This window comes from Toxorhynchites rutilus, chromosome 1, assembly GCF_029784135.1.
Source record: "Toxorhynchites rutilus septentrionalis strain SRP chromosome 1, ASM2978413v1, whole genome shotgun sequence".
NCBI lineage: Eukaryota > Metazoa > Arthropoda > Insecta > Diptera > Culicidae > Toxorhynchites > Toxorhynchites rutilus.
The window spans coordinates 23,858,480-23,882,504 of record NC_073744.1 but is presented as its reverse complement, the minus strand read 5'-3'; the positions used below and the strand labels follow the sequence as shown (position 1 = coordinate 23,882,504).

Sequence of the window (24,025 nt, the reverse complement as noted above, 5' to 3'; positions counted from 1 at the left end):
TATTGATTGTAAAATTATCGGTAATTCGTTAAAGGAAAATGACCCGGTATTACCGATAAAACCGGTTAACAATCCCTAATTGCATTGATTGTTCAGGAGTTTTTCCCATCAAAAAACAATGTACAATACTCCTCTTTTCCAATTTTCTAATGAATGTTCAGAATGTCTCCATACGGTTTATAATTTTTCCAGGGAGTGTTTAAAAACATTCTTCTGAGAAGGACAGATTACACGGTCGTAACGGGTTCAATTGTATTTTCTTTTGAAGCTTTGGGATGTTCGCTGGGTGACTCGAACGAACGTGTTGCGGGACGTGCAGTTCAAATGCTACCCTACCTCAGACGGTTTGTCGACGAGGCAAAGAAACAAGAGGAGAATAAGCTTGATGAAAGCCATTTTAACTTAAAACGGAGTTTTGTATCAGTTTTTCGGTCAAAGGCATTCGAGATTTTCGCCTATGCTGTGGATGAAAGGCCGCTGGGACTGAAATTTACTTTTTGTATTACGGCAGCATCGATAGTTTTTGCATGAATATCAGACAGTTCCTTTTCAATGGCCGAACGGGGCTTGTAAGCAGGGTTACCATATCTACAGAATGATCTGTATTTCTACAGATTTTCTCGACTTTTTTAAACCAAGAATCTGCGGATACAGATAACAAATGTTTTGGGTCTCATAAGAATTTACAGATTTTAGAAAATAACGTTCCAATAATAGTCACGGCTTCATTTTAATAGTATTTTTTCCCATATCATCTATTTTATTAATAGTCTTCGAATCTGTTTAAATGAGAATCATCTGTTTTCATTATTCACACATGGCGTGATGTCCTGCATTCTGATGCAAAAGTCTGCGTTGTTTGATGCAGAATTACGTTTTCTAGAACATATGGGAAGTACGATTCTGTACATTCCAATTGTGAGCTTTATTCTCAGACATCTAATGATGATTTCATGATTCATGATGTTTTTGCAGCAATCAATTTGGACACTCCCTAACAATCTATTGCAATGCTATTATAAAATTTCTTATAGGTCTTATAGTTAGCTAATTTCCCATATATTTGTACAGGCCGCAAGGCGTTTCGCTAACACTGATTAGAAAATAGATCTAGTCTGTGTTGGAAAAGTACATTGCGGTCTAGACATTTACAGTTATCTTTAGCACAGTTCAAAGCTAAAAGAATGGTTTAATTAAATTTAGGAAATTATTTAGGATTAGGAAATATTGAAGCTCAAACCATTGAAATTCGCCCGTAACAAAATGGCGCTCACTGGAATCCGTCGTTAAACAAAACCTAGAGAGATCAACTACGGCCGAGCTAAAAAATTAAACGAAGTTTGAACCGTTTGAACGACTTAATGACCAAACCTTTTTTTTACAGTTTTTTGAACTACGTTGTGCAATTGATTATTGGATTGAACCAACATCACTCAGATGGATTCGGAGACCAGAATACTTATCTTACTCTCTTAACACGTTCGTCGCCCAACGCGACGTATTTGAGTTTCTTGCAGAGCCCAACTTGCGATAAATTGTTAAATGACGATCAAAGTTAGTTTGTAGATAACTTTTACATGTTTACATGTTACAGCAATGTTTGTTTTTAATTGAAGGCGAATTGATGACAATAACACATGCCAAAGTCATATTATAGGGGTTTTGCGAAAAACTGCAGTACGAACCATCCGTACTAGAAATTAATAAAAAGTATAGTATAAACAGTATAATATTATGGTTATGATTTTATTATTTTTCTTCATAACCTATAGTTACATTTAGGTGCCTATTCTATCAAATTCCATCTAAAAATCCTACTCAATTTGAGCAAGGAAAGTGTCACCCATATCTGGGTGACGGGGCGTCGAAAGTATTAAGCAATATATGCCAAGAATAATACATAAAATCTGATGTAGCAGGACCAGTCTCTGGAGATTTTGGAAGGCATCTGAAGATATCTACGTCGATGTTGAAGCTGTAAAAACAGAAGCTACTGAACTGGGCGAAAACAAAACAATAGCTTTTAGCTGTTAAATCATCAAATTTAACCAATTATTTTATTTAGAATGATAAGTTATACCGAAAATTTTCCGTATTCTTAACATTGGCTTCATAGTAACTTTATGTCCCCTTTTCAAGCATTGACAGTTCTCCAGTTCTTGAACTGTTGCTTATTTTTTTATTCTGATTGTTCAGGCATGCTGATGATATTCGATTCATGTAACTTACTTAGTTAATTTGATTCACATCGAATTAATTGTAGAATTCCGATTGCATAGAAGCGTCACATTATGGATTTTTGGTTCAACTCAGAAACTGATCATGGAGAGTATCCGGAACATGTTCAAAATATGTTTGGATGTGATTCGATTCGATATATTTTTAAGAGGCTTTAAACTTTGCAGTTCATTCACCTCTAAGGGATGAGATCTGGTCAGTTATTCTGATAAAAGATTTTTTTTGAATTCTTAGTAAGTAGAGGTGGGGTGGATCTGATACGTTCTAAAGCGCTTCAGGTCTAAGATGCATATATTCGAGAAAGAATTCCATCTGTAACTCCTGAACCCTACATCCAACCCGAAATCTGTTGCTGAGAAACACACTTGTTGTAAAATTGGAAAACTTATATCAAAATTTGACAGTTTCACCTGCTTGATTAGTCGATTTCGCTTCGCTAGTCGAACTAGCGAACTCCGGTTTTGTATACAGTGACTCAAATCCGTAATCGTATCCCCTTTCCCTTCTTTTGAAAATCGAAAACAAGATTTCGGAAAATTCTATTTAGATAAAAATATAGGGTCAGATTAAAATTAAAAGGTTTGCTATCTGTTTTCAGAATAATGGTTTTGATTTCTCTAAAAATGGTGAATATATGTGCTAATGTATGAAAATTGACTCAAATTCATATTCGTACGCTGGTTGAAATCTCTACTCGATTTCGAAGGCGTTGGTCAACTTCCTAATTCCATCATTATTATGGTATCCCTTGTTCATTGCAATTATCTTTAGCTGTTTTTAGTCTTATCTACGAGTTTTTTTTGTGTATTCGGGGGGTATATTTATCAATTTTTCCATAGAGTGGTTTTTAAAATCGTTATTTTTAGAAATTTAATGGTTTCTAAATTTCCTACATAGATAACTTCGTTAGTTTTTCACTGGGATTGATGTCGGAAGATTGTGGAGGAATATCAATGACTTTTGAGTAATTGTGATGTAACCCAATGTCCTGGAAAAAAGGTAATGAAGATGGTCGAGTTTCGAGCGACATAGCATGCGCTGCCATAACTATTTAGCAAATAGTGACGTCAGTTGTTGTGTTTATCTTTGGAAGTTATCTGCGTAGGAAATTTAGAAACCATTACATTTCTAAAAATAACGATTTTAAAAACCACTCTATGAAAAAAATAATAAATATACCTTCTGAATACACAAAAAAAACTCGTAGATAAGGCTAAAGACAGCTAAATATAATTGCAATGAACAAGGGATACCATAGTAATGATGTAATTAGGAAACTGGCCAACGCCTTCGAAATCGAGTAGAGATTTCAACCAGCGTACGATTATGAGTTCGAGTCAATTTTCATACATTAGCACATACATTCGCCATTTTTGAGAAATCAAAACCATTATTCTGAAAACAGATAGAAAACCCTTTAACTCTCATATGACACTATAATTTTATCTAAATAGAATGTTCCGAAAGCTTGTTTTCAACTTTCAAAATAAGGGAAAAAAGATCTGCATGGTGGAGTACGATTACGGATTTGAGTCACTGTATATTGTTTGTATCTGGACAATAATAAAGGTTCCACGTTTTGATGCGGTTTGATTACAGCGGCACTTACGACGCAAAGTGCTTCAAACTAACGTTACAGCGGCACTGCTCCCCAGTGCTATCCTACGATACGGTGAATTGTATTATCGTCATATCGTAAAATAACCGCAAATATAATCGTAAAACTTCTCTTCGATAGGTTATTCCCCTCAGAGGATTCTCCACGTAAACGATCAGTCATTAATCGCTTCGACAGCTAGGAAGTGCCAACAATGGCTAACGGAGTAAAAAATCGTGTGTGCACTCAAACCAACAGTAATTTAACAACGAGCAACAGGGGCAACTTCCTTCCGCTAGCATCCACCATCTCAGCCGCTTAGGCGTGGGGGAAGTCAACCAAAAAAGAAGCAAACGACGCGAAATAGTATGCATATTTTTCACGCCTCGGCTACAGTCGCGTGGTCGTTCGACGTGATAAAGTGGCAAAAATGTGCTTTTTCCTGTTGTGTCCGGGTCACGGGTAACAGAGGGCATTAATGCGGTGTAGGAAACTGTGGTTGAGTATTCCCAGAAGCACTGGCGTAGGACTGGTTGGGTTTATACTTTCCAAGGACTCACCTTCATCAGCCAGTAGAAATCGTTGTGCAGGTTGCTGGTGAAGGTCTCGTCAATCTCTATCACCGGCACAAAATCCTCGTTGGTTAGCAGGAGCTTATCTTCGTGGTACAACACGCAAGCTAGGTAAATCCCTCTGCAATGTGTACCACAGGTGGGACGAAAACGGATGTAAAAACATTGCCAGCAAATAAAAAAACCGCAATCTTACCGTTTGAGATTCTTCTGGAACTTCGACGCCGCCGAAAAAAGCTGTTTGATGGTGGTCTTCTTCTTGATGGCTCGTTTTATCGGTGCAGATGCGTCCAGTGCAATTTCGGAGGCATCGTCCGGTCGCGCTAGACGGACCGCATTGAACAGATCGTCCAGATTGCGCTGCTTGCCGGCGAAGCGATTCTCGCGATTCTCGATATCGCGCCAGCCTTTGAATGGATAAGTTTTAATTCCCTTTAGAAACTTGATAATATGTAGAATACTTACTGGATGGCACTATACAATTCGGTGTCGATAGTTTGTATGGGCCCCAGCCCTTGATATTACCGGCACAGGCCCGGAAGAAGTACCTCCGGCCCTGGATCAGTTCGTTGAGATTGCACAACGCACCCATGCACCCATGGAAGCTAGTCCACGCGATGATCTCCCGCTCGCCGACCACGTTGCTGAAGTCCGATCGGGAGGACCATTGTACTGCAAAGGTGTAACAAGCGTAACATACTTAATGGGTATCCCGCACCGGCGATCGCTTTGCATCCGCACTTACCTTTAAATTTGGCTGATATGGCACCTTCTAGGGGCTCGTAAAGCCTTAGGCTAACCGAGGTGCACCCAGTTACGTCGATATCTATCCGGCTGGGCAGATCGGGTGGCTTTGTTTGGTCCCAGCCCAGTATCATCCGCCGGAGACCCTTCAGGCGGCGTTCCCACAGACCTATCTGCTTGTCGATTTCGCTGCCTGTGCAACCGGTTACCGAGGGGCCGCCACTTCCTGCGAAAAAAAAACCATTAAAGCGTTCATTAGTGGCGTTCAAAACCTCTCAGCTGCTAACACGCACCATCGACACACAATTTGGGGGTGAATATGCAAAAGAAGCGCCTGTTCAGGATGTGGACTTCTGACTATTGCGCGGCATCTTAGGAAGACACAGACAACGGGAGTTCAATTACATACTACAGCACACAGGACATTGAGGGATCACACCACAATCACTCCGGCTATGCACAACAGATATGCTAGGTTTTTTGTTTGCGGAACCAAAGTATACCGTGGAAAATTGTGCGTACGAAACCTTTGTAGGAATTGTTTGTATTGAACAGGTTTCACAGCATTAAATGAAGTTCATGAGGGATCCTCGATAAGTTTTGAAATAAGAGTCCGGGAATCGCCCCTCAACTCGTTGTTTTGAGCTTCTAAACTGTCGCTTGCCTGGCATCATGCGTAAAAGGTCCCGTTATTATGGTCTTTTTCAGCTACCCTCAAATCAACGCCAGATTCAATTACGTTTTTGGTTGAGATCAATTTTTCAAATCACTATAAATAACACAAATCATGGGAAACAGTGAAAACATTCTGTTATACCCAGATACGTGTTTTATTAAAAAAATGCCAAACTATTCGACGTTGATACAAGATTTGACGTTTTGTAACAGGCGATCGCGTATCTCAAAACTTATCGGACAAACCTCGTCAGACCCTCCGTAACCCTCCTGTACTCGTGCTCTAAATCATAACTCGTATACACACACGGTGTCACAGACTGTGCGTATCTCTGTAATATTGCTATTGACGAATTTCATTCATTCAACTCGTCTTAGGAGTTGGCAGCACCATCTCAGTTAGCAGTGAAACGTTGTGGGTATAAAGACATGGGTCATTTAGGCAACTTTGCATACTTGAAATATTCGAAAAAAAATTAGACTACTTTTTGGAAAAAGCCAATTTTTTTTTCTTAATTTTATATAAAAATTTATAAATCAAAAACTATGATACCTACAAAATTCTTGTCAAAGGATGAAATGTAGGAAATTTAAATTTTCACAAAAAAATACCAAAAAAATTTTGAAAAAAAAATTTGCTGACAAAAAAGGTATTTTAAAAATTAAAATTCATTTTTCTCTAAAACGTATTTTTTTAAAATTCCCAAAAATATATAAATGAATAGCGCTTACAATTTCCAACAAGTCGTCTACACATCGGAAGATGGGCACTTTTACACGGAAAAAGTTTTTCGAACAACAACTTTTACATGTTTTCTTTGAAAAAAATACAACTTATCCTAATTTTTTTTAAAGTCAAGATAGCGATATAATGTATTCGACAAAGTTTTAGATCTTGTTGAAATATAAACTTTTGTACAAGACATCAACTTTCTATCTTTTATAGTTTTTGGAATATATGTCATTTTTGTGTGAAGACTCCTGAAAAATTATGTTTTGCTCGTAACATTTTTGTGTGACTGACTTATATTCCAAAAACCATAACAGATAAAAAGTTGACGTCTTCGGCAAATGTTCATATTTTAATAAGATCTAAAACTTTGTCGAATACGCTATATCGCTATCTTGACTTTCAACAAAATTAGGGTTAGTTGTATTTTTTTCGAAGAAAATATAAAAAAGATGTTGTTAGAAAAACTTTTTCCCTGTAAATGTGTCCATCTTCCGATGTATGGGCGACTTGTTGGAAATTTTAAGGGCTATTCATATATATATATATATATATATATATATATATATATATATATATATATATATATATATATATATATATATATATATATATATATATATATATATTTGAGAATTTAAAAAAAAATATGTTTTTGAGAAAAATTAATTTTAATTTTTAATATAACTTTTTTTGTCAGCGAAATTTTTTTCCAAAAATTTTTTGGTATTTTTTTGTGAAAATTTAATTTTCCTAGATTTCATCCTTTGACAAGAATTTTGTAGGTATCATAGTTTTTGAGCTATAAATTTTTGTAAAAGAATAAAAAAAAAAATTGGATTTTTCCAAAAATTAGTCTAATTATTTTTCGAATATTTCAAGTTGTAAAGTTGCTTAAATGACTCATGTCTTTACACCCACAACGTTTCACTGCTATCTGAGATGGTGCTGCCAACGACCAGTCGAGTTGGCATGAAATTCGTCTATTGTGTACTTTTAGGTGTTATTGGTATTTTTAGAGAAAAAGAAAAATACTTTTGTTTTCGTAATTCATCTTCCTAAAAAAAATTGATTCTCGGTTTGTGAGACCGTATGCGCGAGTATAGGAGGGTTAATAGTTACTCTTTTTTTGGGCATTTGTTTACAACGGGTTAAGTGTAACGTGTTAACCCTTTATAAGGCCGTGGAAACTATGAAAAAATATTTTTTTCGTCGCACTTGGAATATTATTTCAATATTTTTCTTAACCAAAGACTTTTAAAGGTATCTGGCAATACTCCGATTTTTGAAGGGCAGCTTAAAATTTACGATATTAGTTTTGGAGTCATGTTTATGTAAAAAAAATCGCGATTTTAGAGCGCCGGCGAAAATTCTATATAAATTCGTTGAAAATGCAGCAAGTTGATAAGTTTTTCACTGTAAGCGTACTATTTAGGATCTGCAGTGTAAAATCATGCAGTTTTCAATATAATAAATAGTGTATTTGATGAAAAATTATTTTTTTAAATTTTTTTTTCTGTAAGTCTACGAGGTATGGCTATTAAATAACGAGACTGGTTACGAAAAAGGGTTATATTTTAAAAATAACGGTACAACGATATGCTCCCCTTCAATATACTCCCCTTGGCTCCTCACACACCTTTCCATACGTATTTTCCATTGTTCGAAGCAGTGCTGAAACTCTTCTTTTGTGATGGCATTCGCCTTTTCTACGGACTGAAATCGGGTACCTTTCAACACGGATTTGATCTTGGGGAATAGAAAAAAGTCGCATGGGGCTAGATCTGCTATAGTGACAAAAACGTGTTTCGTACGTTTATAGCAGACACTTCAAGCTACCGAACGCACTATTCGTTTTTCTCCCACCCCTCTAGGGCGCCACCTAGGCGCGCAGTCTCGTTATTTAATAGTCGTACCTCGTATATATATTTTTTTTCACTACATTGGAAATAGTGTTTTATTATGCATAACTAAAGGCCGCAATAAAGCGAGCTTACAAGGCAGCGGAAAAAAAGTATTTTTGGGGTTAACGGACTATATTACCACCATTTTTTTTCAACTGTTTTAATAGTTTATTTTCTATCAAAGGTAAATATGTGTTCTTCCTCATGCAAGGATTATGTCCTCTGGAGTTTGAGTCGATTCCTTGCATAGTTTCCACGGCCTTATAAAGGGTTAAATTAGGATTTATGTAAATAGCAGAACAAAATCGATTGGTTCGTGGAAGAAACTTTTCGCGGATCTTCGGAAAACACCAAAATGCGCACCCTGATTTTCCGTAGATCCTCGTAAGTTTTCGCGTGAGTGATTCTCAAGTGTGTGATATTCTTTAAAGCAAAAACGACTTATCCGTGTGAACAAAAAGAAAACAGTTAAATAATTACCACAACTTTGTATATTCACCACCATATAATTCAGAGCTGGCGTGGGGGAAATCAAATAATTCTTTGTTATTTGTGGATACTGTACAATTCAAGAAACTTTGTGACTGATCCTAGGATCGATGCATCTTTCATCGAAAGCATGATCTCTTCGCCATCCAAAATATTTTAGGGAAAAGTAATCTATTATTTCTGCCTAAACTTCAAAATTTAATTTATTAATTAAATTCTGAAGTTTAGCGAATTTAAACTTGAATTTGAATTATTAAAAATATTAAGAAACCTTCTCGAGCTCACGAGTGAACCGATATCGCTGAAAATTGTATAGTGTCGACGTCCAGCGGTGACCAGCTCAATTAATTTCTCCCTTACCGCGGAACATTCTAAACTCGTTCTCCAGATTCTTCGAATGTTTTTGAACTGCTGGAAATTCAATTACCCCGCAGAGTATTGAGACTTGGAATAAGACAACAATATACGTCTGTCCCATTTTCCCATCACGCAGAAAAATGTGGATCCGTAAATCTTGTCGAAGGTTCAGCTCGACAAAACTATTTCAAGCTGTTCGGAGAGAAGGGGTGATGTTTGGTCCAGCGCAAAAGAAACACGCAACCCTTTCTCAAACTTTTCCAGCAGCGAAAATAATGCTGCATGCAAACGGAAGTTCATGAGCAGGAGGAAAATTTCCTAATTAAAATCGTTCCAGTTGCTACAAACAATTACTGCAAGCTCTCGGGAGCATTTTCATGTAAGGTAGAAAATTTTGTTTCAAGTGCGCGAGCACATGGAATTGCTATTCTTGGTGAAGTTCCCGAAGTGTTAATATTGTTTTAGCACCAACGTGGGAAATTCGTCGATTCTGTCGAATGACTGAGTGGTTTTATCATCTATGTTTGTTACAGTATGTTTATCGCTGAATTGCGAATTTCTGTTATACCCTCAATTGTGCAGACCTTAATGAAAAGATCTATATTCGGAGTCGTATAATCCGTTAAACCACAAACATTTGTGAAGCGATAAAACGAATTTTCTTTTCTCGGTTATTATTCCCATTACCTCAGGGTAACAAGCTCATCAGGCTGATCATTTGAAGGCAACACACAACTTCGTTGAACCGCTTAAAATTCAATTATCCGGCAAATTTTACAGTACACAGAATGATTGTTGGAAAAATCTTTGTTCCATCTTTTCATCACTCACGCTGAGGAATGTGGGAATATCACATTCGGTCAATGTTGAGATCTTGTGGTAACTATTGCTAGTTCATCTAGGTGTTCTTCATAGCGTGATAGAAACGATGATTTAAACTTTCCCAACCGTGAACATGATGGGGAATATTGTGTGTAGAGAGAGAACATTTTATTTGGAACATGTTATGTTCATTTTCATGTAGGTTAAATAGTGACTGCAGGTGCTTCAAAGTTGTTGTAGGAGCTCGAAGTACATATAGTACTCGAACATATTTTATTAACAATAAGGGAAAACAATCCCCATGAGAACCCAATATGATCCCGCAAACGTATTCATTCACCCACTCTTCGCCGAATCAATGAACGGGCGAAACCCGAAACCTCCCTATCTAAAATTAAACTCCAACCACTCCGAAAGCATATTGTTTCGGAAGCTTTTTTCCCCGTTGGTCATCCTGTTTTACATTTCAAATTTCAACCATAATTGGTGGCCCCTGACGGTGGGTGCGAGAGCAGCCAGTAGATGGATCTGCTTTTGTTACATTGTTATCGCATGTCATAATTTGCGACGTGCGCTGTCAAACGTGAATCGCTTGAAGTTCGCCAATCGTCAACATCAATTACCATCATCTGCACAGCCACCACTGCAATGATGGTTCGCAATGATTTGTGGGGTCCTTCGAAAAAGCTCCCGTCGTCATCGTCGACATGGGCAGACGGGTGACATTTTCCACGTTTTCATGGACCAACACCGCACCACTCGTCGTCACGTAGCGGACACAACTTTCCAGCGCTTTCCCCATCTCGAGCAGCAAGAGAGGGCTTTAAAACGAAGTACATTCATTGAATCAAGGCGATGGCGATGGGCTATTAATGGTGGCGTTTCACAAGTTGATTACAGCAGGTCGCACATTACAGAGCATGTATTGGCCCACCCGATGTCGAACTCTTCAACTGCCACCACCACCACCACTGTAATTACTTCGCCTGCTTTTCTGGCTTACTGTTCGTCCGGGTCTCAAACGTCGTTTTTAGCTCCTTGAATTCCTCGTTAAATCCACTTCTTTCACTCACTCGATATACGCGTCCTTCCGCTCTCGAACGTTCACACTTATCTGTCTTCCTACAATCAAGGATCTTCTATCCTCAGGTCAATCCAATTCAAAAGTCAAAGTTATTCATATTCCAGGTACGCTTTATTCGGCATAGAACCCTACACCCCTACCCTTCATTAGATTAACAAAAATATCATTGAACTTTAGGCTTAATCTCAATATTTAATAAAGTCCTTCAGACGACTTGGCTCAACTCTATTTCTCTTTGATCTTGTTATTACGTTCTCTTCACTAAAATCTGTAACTGACTCTTCCAAGTTCACCGCGTCCTCATTTGCGCTTGATACCGGCACTGGTATTTGTTCATCCTCATGTGATTTTTCATCCAGTTCCTCTGAATCACCTGTACCCTTTAGTAAGACCTTCAAATGCGAAGCACTCCTGTTGAACACCTTCCCAGTTAAACTTGAGCGAATGGTTACATACAAGGTAGTAGTCGTGTTTCATGAACTCACGTTCTAGGAGCATCAATTCATCGCAGGCCTCCCACTAAATTTTCTTGCTAGACCCTCACACACACAACAGGTTCTGAAATATTCAACGGCCCATCTAGCCACGGTGATCATTCTAGGCCCTCACACACTAAAATGTCATGTTTACACCGGGCCCCCTAGCCACGGTAATCATTCTAGGCCCTCACACACTAGAATGTCATGTTTACACCGGGCCCCCTAGCCACGGTAATCATTCTAGGCCCTCACACACTAGAATGTCATGTTTACACCGGGCCCCCTAGCCACGGTCATCATTCTAGGCCCTCACACACTAGAATGTCATATCTACACCGGGCCCCCTGGCACCGGTCATCTTTCTAGGCAACTCTAGAATATTTAAATTACACCGGGTCCTCCACCACGGTAATCATTCGGTGAACCCTCACACGGTAGAACCTTTTCAACAATATCACATTTGCCGGAGTCTAACTTTTCAGCTTTATTTAAGACATTATAATTCAAAGCTCTCTTCAAAACATTGATTCGATTATATTAAAACTCTGATTATCCGTGAACTTGTCACTCAATTTCGAGCCTCTACTGTATAGCTTGTGACTTCAGACTTCTACTTCACATAAATGGGTTGTCACTAGTCGCCGGTTGGAGGCGTGAATGTCGCTTCATGAAAATTATTATGTGTTTTCTTTGCCGTTCTGTTTCATTTCACCTAACCTAAAACTCGAATTTCTTCAATCGGACGCGGCCATTTTATTCATATGGCACACGATACAAACACGTCATTTTGAAAAAAAATGAAATATACCTTTAATCCTCGTCGCCAGGTGTAATTACTTCGCCTGCTTTCTGGCTTACTGTTCGTCCGGGTCTCAAACGTCGTTTTTAGCTCCTTGAATTCCTCGTTAAATCCACTTCTTTCACTCACTCGATATACGCGTCCTTCCGCTCTCGAACGTTCACACTTATCTGTCTTCCTACAATCAAGGATCTTCTATCCTCAGGTCAATCCAATTCAAAAGTCAAAGTTATTCATATTCCAGGTACGCTTTATTCGGCATAGAATCTTACAACCACCAGGTCGTGGTGTACATTAAGAGATAGTGCAGTCTTCGTCTCACTTATGGGTTTTCCATCCGAATGTGCCAATGGCTATTTTTATCGGAGTGAATCTATCAGCTATATCTAAAGTGGTTGAACTCCGTCCGCACAGGGCAATGAAGCAGCTTTCATTCGCTAATTTGGAGAGCGTTTTGTAGTTCGATGCGAAAGCGAAAAAGTAGTTAATTTTTACGGGAATTACACGATAATCGAAAAAAATATTGCCTTCATTACCGCCCCGCCATCACAGGCGAAACAAGTAAAAAAAATCCTATATATGTATATTCTTGTTATTTGTTGTGCAGTCAATTGAACTACTATTTGCTAAATGGAAACAATAAGTGATTCATTTTCGCCACTGCAATGCTCGCCGATTTGAGACGAAAAACATCCATTTTTACCCACAGAGAAACATAGCTGAAAATATATGAGGCGAGAGAATATTATACGCTCACTTCCATACTCGCGAGAAACACAGAGCCGATTTTTATTTTTCGGTGAGTTATGATTGCCGAAAAATGGTGTCGTTTTCAGTGACTCCTTGATGCCGATAATGGTTTTTCACTTCTTCAGTACAGCTGAATACATGCGGCAATATTGGGTTTCATCGTGAAGTGAACATGAGATGGATTAATATTTGTACAATTCACATGCTGTCCAAATGCAGATCGTTTGGACGCTGCTCTAACAGACTAATGTTGGTAAAGTTAGCTTTGATTTTTCGCTCCATATTTTCAGTACCAAATGAGAGACGAAAAAGCATTCTCGTTGAACTTCCGAGATAGAGATTTTCGACATCCCTTTCTCTCTGAAAAAGAACTTTCGGTGAAAAGGAAGAGACGAAAATATCAACAATACACAGTTCATCGAAAACTAGATTGATTGAATGAAAGCAGAACAGAAACTGATGCTAAAGAAATGTCGTATATTGTGAATATATGGCAACACTTTAACATATCTTGTGTTGTACTTATCGCATCGGCTATACGGCTATTTATAGACGACAATCTGTGCTACAAGTTTGTTTTAACAGTGTTGTGATTGGCCTATTCAGTTTCAAGTTATAGCGCGTCAAAGATGGAGTCCACCAAGCAAGAAATTCGCCATATTTTACGTTTTTACTACCTGCGAGGTGAAACTGCAACGAAGGCGACCGAAAAAATTCGTGTAACTTATGGACCCGATACTGTAACGATTCGCACAGCACAGCGTTGGTTCGATCGATTCCGTTCTGGTGTAGTGGCTGTCGAAGATACACTCCGTACTGGTAGGCCAATCGTCGTGGAAACCGATAACATCGTTGAAATCATCCAAGTAGACCGGCATGTGAGCACTCGCTCGATTGGCCAGCAACTGGGTATAGACCATGAAACCGCTTGGAACCATTTGCAGAAGATTGGATTCAAAAAAAAACTGGATGTGCCACACGAGTTGACGCAAAGAAATCTTTTAGACCGAATCAACGCCTGCGATGCACTGCTGAAACGGAACGGACTCGACCCATTTTTGAAGAAGATGGTGACTGGTGATGAAAAGTGGATCACGTAAGACAACCAAAAGCGAAAAAAGTCGTGGTCGAAGCGCGGTGAGTCGGTCCAAACTTACTTTTCAAGCGGATGTTCGGTTATTGCGATGAAGCCGATTTTCATTTGTGTGGGTCGAAAAAAAAAGCCTTTGCATTCACCCAAAGTCACAGTGTGGTGTGCAATTTCCTCTGCTGGAATTATTGGTCCCTGGTTTTTTGAGGAAAATGAGGTTACAGTGACAGTGAATTCGGACCGGTATGTAAACATGCTACAACATTTTTTTCCCACGGCTAGAAAATTTGGATTTGGGGGACACTTGGTTCCAACAAGACGGTGTAACAGCACACACTTCAAGAGCATCGATGGCTGTTTTGAGAGAACACTTTCCAGAGCGCCTTATCTCAATTAGAGGCGATTTGGAATGGCCGGCACGCTCTCCCGATCTGTCCCCTTGTGATTTTTTTCTATGGGGTTTTTTTTTAAATCCCGTGTTTATGTGAACCGTCCATGAACCCTACAAGATCCAAAAAGAAATTGCCAACATAATACCTGCTTGGCTAACAAGAGTCATGACAAACGCCAGAAATCGGTTTACGCAATGTATGGAGAATGGGGGACGTCACCTAACATATTTGATCTTCAAAACAATGTAAATAAAAACTTTAGACATGTACCTACATTATAAAAAAATAAATAAATATTTTCCGATGCATACAATAGTTTTTATTGAGTTTTGAAAAAAGGAAGATATGCTGCCGCACCCTGTAGATATATTTACCATAGTCCCATCATTAAAGTTTATTCTACTTTGAATCAGACGAACAAATGTGGATTGAAAATTTTTCTCTTGAGTAATTTTACGCTCTGAAACGTATTCCTACATTAATAACTCTGGGAATACATCTACATACACATTATCTTCAATAAAGCAATGTTGTTCCTCAAACATAATTTCGGTGTAATTTTATAAATTCGTCAGAGACAATTTGGTTTCATGAAATTTTCCAGCACTGCTTTGGGAAGCCACGAAACAATTGAGGGTAGAGATAAAAAAAGTTAAGTACACAGTTTAACTTAATGTAAGATATATACAAGTGCGAACCGGAGAACTATCATGACAGAAAACTTTGGCATGGAAACCAGTATACTTATTACGAATAATGTAAAGAGTACAAAAATCAGGAAAAATCAGGATCATTTCAGAAAAATCAGGATAAATTGAGTGTTCGTCAGGATATCAGGGAACGTGCTAAAAAGTCTGGGAAATCCTGAAAAATCAGGAAGGTTGGCATCTCTGACTATATAGGTTTGGCATGGAATGGCTGTATGAACAAAATATGTTTATTTTTCGTTGCAATAGAAATATTGTTTTCATTTTTGCATAACTAAAGGCGCAATAAAGATTGATATACACAGCAAAAATAATGTGTACGCAAGTCATGTCAATCATGAGCATTGATTTCAGTTCTATCAAAATTAAATTGAAATACATCCGTGGGTTATCACTACTCGGCGCGTGGTTTCATTATCTCTTAGAAGTGCTACTTCCTCAGCTCTCCAAACGACGTAACGAGACGAATCCTAGAGGACTGTATACATTCATTCGACACCCTTTTTATCACCCTGCTGAAATGCACTTCTTCGAACCGAACCGTGAACGATGACAAGGAAAAGGACTTTCTCGTGTGGCGCTCTATCAAATTACAGACCCATTAAAAGCGCATTCCCTGCAACGATCCGCGTGCGGATGTCTCAACGGACGAAGCGTGGAAATTTTTTTCCACCCATCATAATGTAACGCGATAGGCGGAGCGAAGTGGAAACCTGCGTGAAAAATCACCATAGATTGTGCAGTGGAGAATGATATATTTGGATTGCTTTCGCGTTGATTGTGTTACTCGGGTACTCGTTTTATTGGAGGTGATTTTTTGTTGGATTCCATTTGGAGCGCTTCTTCGATTTCACAGAACACATTTTTCTCTTGTCTGGGCTTCCCCATTGATCGGTGGATGGGATACGTTTTCGAAACGAGCAGGTTTCATTTACTACTTTCCAAGATTCGCACTGCACCTTCGTTCTCCAATCGCCACAATTACGCTGAATTGAGGCAAAGGGGCGCGATTTGTCTCCCTGTCGTGTTTGAGGATCGCGAACAAAGAGGATGCGAATTGATTTTCCGATCCATGCAATCGTAAAATGCATATTGGGTGACTATCAGTTGCAATACATCGATCATAGATCACGATTGTCGAACGAATTCTCGAACTAAGAAACGATATCTAAAATGCCGATTGTTAATGCAAAGTTGTCCGGTACGTAACGACGGTGGTTTTATGGGTGTCCACCAGGGAAACGAGGAAAATATCGTTTGACCGGTCAGGGCCGCAGAGTGTCGTCGCCGTGACGAAGGGAAAATTGCTCATTCACACTTCGTTTCATCCACGGAAGGACCACCAAGCGCAACCCCACTGCAGATGCAATATAAACAGTAATTGATGTTGACAATTGGCCAACGACTCACAGCAGTTTGAGGGCACACATCGAAAATTATGACATGCGACAAGAGTGTATCCCCTCTCTTGACAGTTTAAATTAGAGGTGTCGGAATTGGGAATGTCGAAACAATATGACTCGTAATGACAATATATGATATGTTGAGTGAAGATTTGTGCTGCGTGATAATTGCCGTGACCGCTAGTCGTAACAAAAGAAAAGAAAAAAGGCTCTCGGACAGGTAGAAAATGGGCCAAACAGTGGTTTATTGGTAGGGAGAAGTTCACCCACGACAAATTACTCAATGAACTGAGAGTAATTGAACCAAATGATTTTCGCAACTTTGTGCGAATGGACGGAGAATTATTTGATGAACTCCTCGCTTTGGTTACTCCTGAAATCGGTAAATGGAACACTATCAAATACAATCAATAATTACAAAAACAAAATCCCATTACTTTACAGGTGTAAATTTTTTTTGAGAAAAACTAGCTAATTGGCTTTAATTTGAGATATCGATCATCTGAATCGGTCCAGTAGTTCAAAAGTTATGAATTTAAAAAAAAAGTCATTTTTGGAAAAAAGGGGTGAAAAGTTGATTTTTCGGGCCACCCTAAAATGGAAATGGGCACCCTAACAAAAAAATAGAAAAGTACGGGTCTAATTTTTTGCTATAAAAAACAAAACTACCACTTTTGGCGAAAAACCGAGAACTACTATATCGGTTTGGCATGGAATGGCTGATATAATATGATCATTCAAATAATCATGGATGTAGTAAGGAAAAGGAAAAGTTGGGGTAGGAGTGTTGAGATTGTTGCAAAGAATACAAAATAAGTGATAAGTCTTTGAATTTGCTTGGATAGTCCATTGATTTATTGGATTCTCAAAATATGTCTTATTATCATCTTCATATGTTAATATATTATAGCAGAATAGATGTAATAAAACTTGTTTGGCAAATGATTATTTAATTCGGTTTAAAAACAAATTCATGAGTAACGAGTGCCAATGAAAATGGTCATCTCAAATTTACGAGTGGGACTTATTCATTATTGTCGCAAAGTCACCAAGGTTTGAGTCTTCCGGAAACCGTAAAATCACTCAAGTGTATGAAATCGGAGTTTTGAAGAAAAAAATTAATGCCAAATGTTGATTTTTGATTTTTTTTTCAATCGATTTTTGATAATATCCCTTAGGTTATTTAACGGTTTTCAAAAAAACTGAATCAGCATTCTACATGACTTGACAATGGAATCAGCCTGTACTTCGTCCTGTACCTCACGCATAAGCTTTTGATTGAAGTTGGTCTAGACCAGGGTTTCTCAAAGAGGTCGATATCGACCCCCAGGGGTCGATTTCGGTTTCCCAGGGTAGACAGAAACTAAAATTGATTTTGGGGGTCGACAGGGTTTGAATATCGACCCCTATAAATTAACACAAGTTCTTATTTGAAATATTTAAGATAATAAGTTGGGTTACGTGAACCACCCTGTTATAAGAATGACCAGAATTGCCACATTTGACCTGTAAAATTTTCCTTAAAAAATCTGTATATCTGTATTTTTAGCAAAAAAAACTGTATCAAAAAACTAACGGGAAAAATGGAAAGAAAGGTTTATTTTCATTTTGAATTTATTGTTCTTATTTATGGATTGCTTAAATCGTATCTATACAACAAAACAAATCATAAAAAAACAGGAAGTGGGTTATATCTATGGTATAACCGCAAGGGTGACGTAGGACTATCGTTGATTTAGAGATCATTTGAAGTTGAATCTGAATTCATTCTGAATGAATGAATATTTGGGGGACTTCGAAAACGAGAGCGTTACGTTGGAGGCACAAGGTTTTATGCATTCAATATTGGATACGGAAATATCCTACTGATGGGGAAGAATAATTTTCAGAAGCTATCCTGTTAATTGCGATTGATTGAAAAATCACAAAACCAAATGTATTTGGTCACAGTGTTACATGATTAGAAAACATTCAAATAAACTCTTTCACATGAATGTAATTTTAAATTCCCAGAGGAACTGGCAGATTATTTTCAGTAACGATTGGATATTTCCACATTTTCCTCGATACTGGAAGCCCACCAGTGGTTAATGCTAACTCGATAACCATCTGTTAATAGCACTTGATTGAAACATATTTGGTCAGAGTGTTACATGGATAGAAAACATTCAAATAAACTCTTTCACATGAATGTATTTTTAAATTCCCAGAGGAACTGGCAGATTATTTCCCGGATCTTTCTCGATGCTGAATTGCATCCGAATGGAAAGAATTCCGCGCGTGTATGTGTGTGTGTGTGTAGCGGCTGCTTCGAGATCTTCCCGGGGAACCGTTTGTGGCATCACTCTCCTCCTGATGGATTCCCTTCTGGCCTAAGGTGCACAAACAGTCTCTTGGCGACACCGTTCATCCGCGCTTTCATGATAAACGAAGAGCTTCACCACAACAGCGACAACATGCTCCAATCGCTGTTCAATTTGAACTGAGTGGATTTCCGAGCGGCGCTCGCTTTTATACCGATTGGTGATTTCAATAGCCTGTTTTGAAAGCAATTTTAAGACTATTGAAACAAGGTTTTGGATCAGAAAGTAACAAGTATAGAACGCGTAGACATTTTATCTTTCGAATGAAGTGTTTATCATACCATTTCGTTCAGTTGTTTAGGAGCTATTAACGCTCAAAATCTCGGTCTCCGGCGTAACACTTTCGTTTTCGAAACTTTGATTTTACACCCCGGTATAGAAATGAAAGACGTAGTCCTACGTCAAAATTCTCATAATTTAATTTGCTTTTCTAAAATTTTCCGTCAATTTCATCCTTGACGCTCCTCCTTGAGCCGATACACAGTCCTATGCTTTCAAAATAGAGTCTATCATTGTGGAAGCCAACTGATATCAGAACATTGTTTTGTTGGCATTGTGAAGCGAGAATATTTACTCAACACACGCTGATGAATGTGGAATTATCCAAAAGTGTCCCAAAAACATCCTTAGCAGGAATGGAGAAGTGTGGTGACATTTCAAATGGTTCAACATTTTCAGAAATCAAGGTACATAGCTTCATGACTCAACGATACAAAAACAAAGTTTATAAGGTAGAAGGTAGTCAGATAAAATGAACTGTAATTAATTTAACATTTAAATTTGAATTTGAAAAAAAAATCTTTGAATTCTGTATTTTTGCTGAAAATCTGTAATTCTGTATATACAGATTCTGTATCTGGAATTTGGCGAAAAATCTGTAATCTGCGTTCTGATATACGTTGGAGCTTGAATGATAATGTACTCAACTCTAATTTAATTCAAGAGAATGCAAGGTATTTATGTAGCTAAATGAAGTGAACTAGAACAAAGTGATTGAAAAAGAATTTACAAAATGCTTGATCATTCATGTGCATGGCATATTTTTTTTATTTCAGGAAACTTGAGATGGATCGCAAAAAGGGAAAAATGTTAGTCAACTTATTATAAAGGGTGTGTCACATCAAATTGCATCACGGAAAAAACGCTGTAGAAATTTAATTTTTAGAAATTATATCTTCAGCTTTCTCTTATAATCAGATAAGAGTGTATAGATCACGTTGGCCATGCTTCACTGTCAATTTTTCGTAAATTTGGAAAAATGTCGTCGAACGAAAAAGAGCGTCGTGAATTAATCCTGCGCACTCATTTCGAGAATCTGGAGTTGTCACATCGGGACATCGGTAAGATGCTGGGAATCGTCCAATCCACGGTCAGCAGAGTACTAAAACGATACTTCGAGAACCTTACCATCGACCGGAAGGTGAAGAACGGCAAAAATGGATGCTCCGTCAGTGAAAAAGATCACAAGCGCGTAGTTAAGCAGTTTAGACGTGATCCGAGAAGTTCGGTCCGGGATGTCGCCAATAAGCTGAATTTGTCAAGTTCATTCGTCCAGCGGACCAAGCAGCGGGAGGGCCTGCGTACATACAAGGTTCAGAAGGCTCCTAACCGCGACGAAAGGCAAAACATGGTGGGGAAGACGCGAGCCCGGAAGCTGTACACCGAAATGCTGACGAAGCCGCATTGCCTGGTAATGGATGATGAAACCTACGTCAAAGCGGACTTTCGTCAGCTGCCGGACCTGTTGTTCTTCTCCGCAGAGGACAAATTCAGCGTTCCGGAGGAGAAAAAGTACATGGTGTGGCAAGCGATCTGCTCTTGCGGAAAGCGGAGCGCCCCCTTCGTGATGACCGGCACGGTAAACGGGCAGGTTTACCTTAAGGAGTGCCTACAGAAGCGCTTACTACCACTATTGAAGCAGCACGAGGGCCCGACCATCTTCTGGCCGGATCTCGCTTCGTGCCACTATTCAAAGGACGTGTTGGAGTGGTACGAAGCCAACGGGGTCACCTTCGTGCCAAAGGAAATGAACCCGCCCAACGCGCCGGAGCTTCGCCCAATAGAGAAATATTGGGCGATTATGAAGCAGGCCCTCCGGAAGAACCCAAAAGTTGTCAAATCGGAGGCGGACTTCAAGAGAAAACGGATTTCTGTTCAAAAAAACTACAACCTGACGTTGTACAGAACCTTATGGACGGGGTAAAGAGGAAGGTGCGAGCATACGGGCTTGGGCTCGAAGTATGAATAAAAAAAAATGCCAAAAGTTGTTTAATAGTTTTTATTTTACTGTCTAAAATTTTCAAAAGGATCGGTCTACTGGGCGAATTTCTACAGCGTTTTTTCCGTGATGCAATTTGATGTGACACACCCTTTAGATCAACAAATTTTCTCTCCAGCTGGACGAGTCTACATTACACATAAGGCTCTGTTGTTAGGGTATGTTCGATATATTAAAGGTGAAAATATGAACCAAGAAATGATTTTTGCTACATATATTATATCAGAGGAGAATCGATCGGTTTTTTTTACCGAAAAAGCTATTCCAATCATAGAGACCATCAATGGTTGGTCGTCATCGTGGCTTTACAGTTCATTCTAAGTTACAACTGCGAAAGGTACTGGCCACTCACTGCCTGATTCACAGATAGCATTTAGTAGCAAAAATCTGAGCCCTATATCGCATCAGTTTTTACTATATGTTATGAGTGCTACCAAAAACCTTCGAAGCAGTTCATTGAACACTCGATTATTTGCTCAGCTATATGAGAAAAACAACGAAATCTTTACTCGGTTACTTCTACACGCTGGATTTCGAGACCAAGAGTCCCTTGCATAGCAAGATTATCAGCTTTTTTAAATTTGTGTTTCAGCTTCAGGGTGACGATTTTAACTTGATTGAAACAATAATATCGGTCCTTCTGACAAAACTTCAAAACAAAATTTAAGCAACAGAGAGTATTCACAGTTTCTGTATTTGTCAAAATTATCACAAAAGCTTCAAGACCATGTTATATTATCATATGTCATATGACGCATTACACAATGATTTTACTAAAATGTTTTTAAATCTTCAAAATTTTCAAATTCCCCAATGGATAATAAATCAGTACTATATCACATCCATGGAATAAGCCAATGTGATAACGCAAGAGAAGTTGATTATCATAAGCACAGATGAGGAGTTCAATCAGGAGTACAGCCAAGGTTGTCATATGTTCTAGTTACAACGAAACATTGACGAAAAAGGCTTCATTAGGGTTACAAACAACGCGAAACCAGGAACTATTTGAAAATCAACGAACCCGGAGATTTAAGGCTTTAACTAACTAATATTGAACCGTATTTTGATATTTTGATAGTTGTGGATAGATTGGTTTGCGATTTGAATGTTTTTATAGATTGTGAGTAATTTGTATTAATAATTATTTATTACACTTGATATTTACTAAATTTTATCTCTATTTATTTTGTTATAAGAAAACAATTTTTTACTGTATTATAGTGACTTTCAACACTTTTGGCTGGTTTGTCAACATTACTTCCATTTTTTGGAAGAATGTCGGGAGTGTGAATTGAACTCGCCACTATGAAAAAATAATGTCAAGTTTATTCATTTAACAAACTGCAATGTTTTTGAATTGATAATTATTCAGTAAGAAAAAAAACTAAAGATTCTCAAAGAAGGTATGTGGGTCGAAGGTATGACTTTATTCTGGAAAGGGATCACTTGCCCGAAAGAGTTTGAGAAACCCTGGTCTAGACCATTTGAATAATATTTTGGTCCATGAGCTGTAACAAGGCGATGAATATTTTTTTCGGTTTTCAAAACATTACCTCTCTCCACAGTGGGCGCCAGGCAATTTGTTGCTACAACACTGCAATATACAAATAAATAAGTGCAAATCATAAGTATTTTACGTTTACCAAGAAATTTTCTTTTAATTTTTTTTTATGATTCGATTATCCGGAGTGAAAAACAATCAACATTCCGGATAATCGACTCCGACTTGTATTTTAAAACATTCTCAAAAACTCACCATTATAATAGAAAATTATTATCAGACACAATTTTAGTGCAATATTATTCCACAAGCTGCGAGAGAACGTATTGCTCTATTACATAGAATACATATTCGGCACAAAAAAGGAAATTTTCATTCATAATTTTTATTTTAAAAGCGTGTTTGTTGGCCTATCTCATTAGGCCAGCGCGCACATCTTTATAATACAAGCTTGCTAGTTGACAACAACACACGAAGCGCACCTTTTCGAATTTTCGTGCACTGTGACAGTTCCGACTTACTGTCATACGGAATGAGTGGAACAAAACCGGAAAGAGAGTAGAAAGAAAAAGAACAAACTAAAGGCAGACATTTTATTTTTGCAGTGCGTGTTAAAATCAATTTTAAAGATTTATTTAGTACGAATGTTCTGCCTAATACCACTACGGATTTGGTATTAGGCAGAACAACAACAACCTGAAATTAGCTGAACGAAACTAAACGTGAGTAGCTTAGATACATAGGAAACAGTTAACTATGAGAAAAATGAAGAATCATCAGATGAAATAACAATGTCACTAATGTTAAAACTGTATTTTGACAGGAAAATTATATTCTCCCATTGCACCAACGAATCGGATCACAGTGTTTTTATTCATTTTCGTGCCGGAGAATAATAATTTTGGAAGCCCGTTGAATTAATTTCAACATCATATAATTTTCGTTTACAACAACGAAATCGATCAATCCGTCAACATGCCGAATCGTGGTACGAAGTCCGATGGTAGCGAGAGTGCACCAGCAAATGAGACGTCGAAGAAAATCGCCG

At 38.2% G+C, this 24,025-nt stretch overlaps 1 protein-coding gene across 9 annotated transcripts in view; it reads right to left on the bottom strand.

The window, feature by feature from the left end:
• Positions 1–24,025, bottom strand: part of LOC129763542 (uncharacterized) — a 350,843-nt gene that overhangs the window by 19,185 nt on the left and 307,633 nt on the right. For 8 of the 9 annotated variants that reach the window (XM_055762726.1, XM_055762731.1, XM_055762729.1 and 5 more), the window contains 5 exons: positions 8,941–8,976; positions 5,153–5,377; positions 4,873–5,079; positions 4,604–4,814; positions 4,396–4,528 (listed from right to left, as the gene is read on the bottom strand). In XM_055762726.1, coding sequence (XP_055618701.1) covers positions 4,396–4,528; positions 4,604–4,814; positions 4,873–5,079; positions 5,153–5,377; positions 8,941–8,976 — 812 coding nt within the window. The remainder of the gene's footprint in view (positions 1–4,395; positions 4,529–4,603; positions 4,815–4,872; positions 5,080–5,152; positions 5,378–8,940; positions 8,977–24,025) is intronic. The other variant, XM_055762725.1, reaches the window with a different exon arrangement.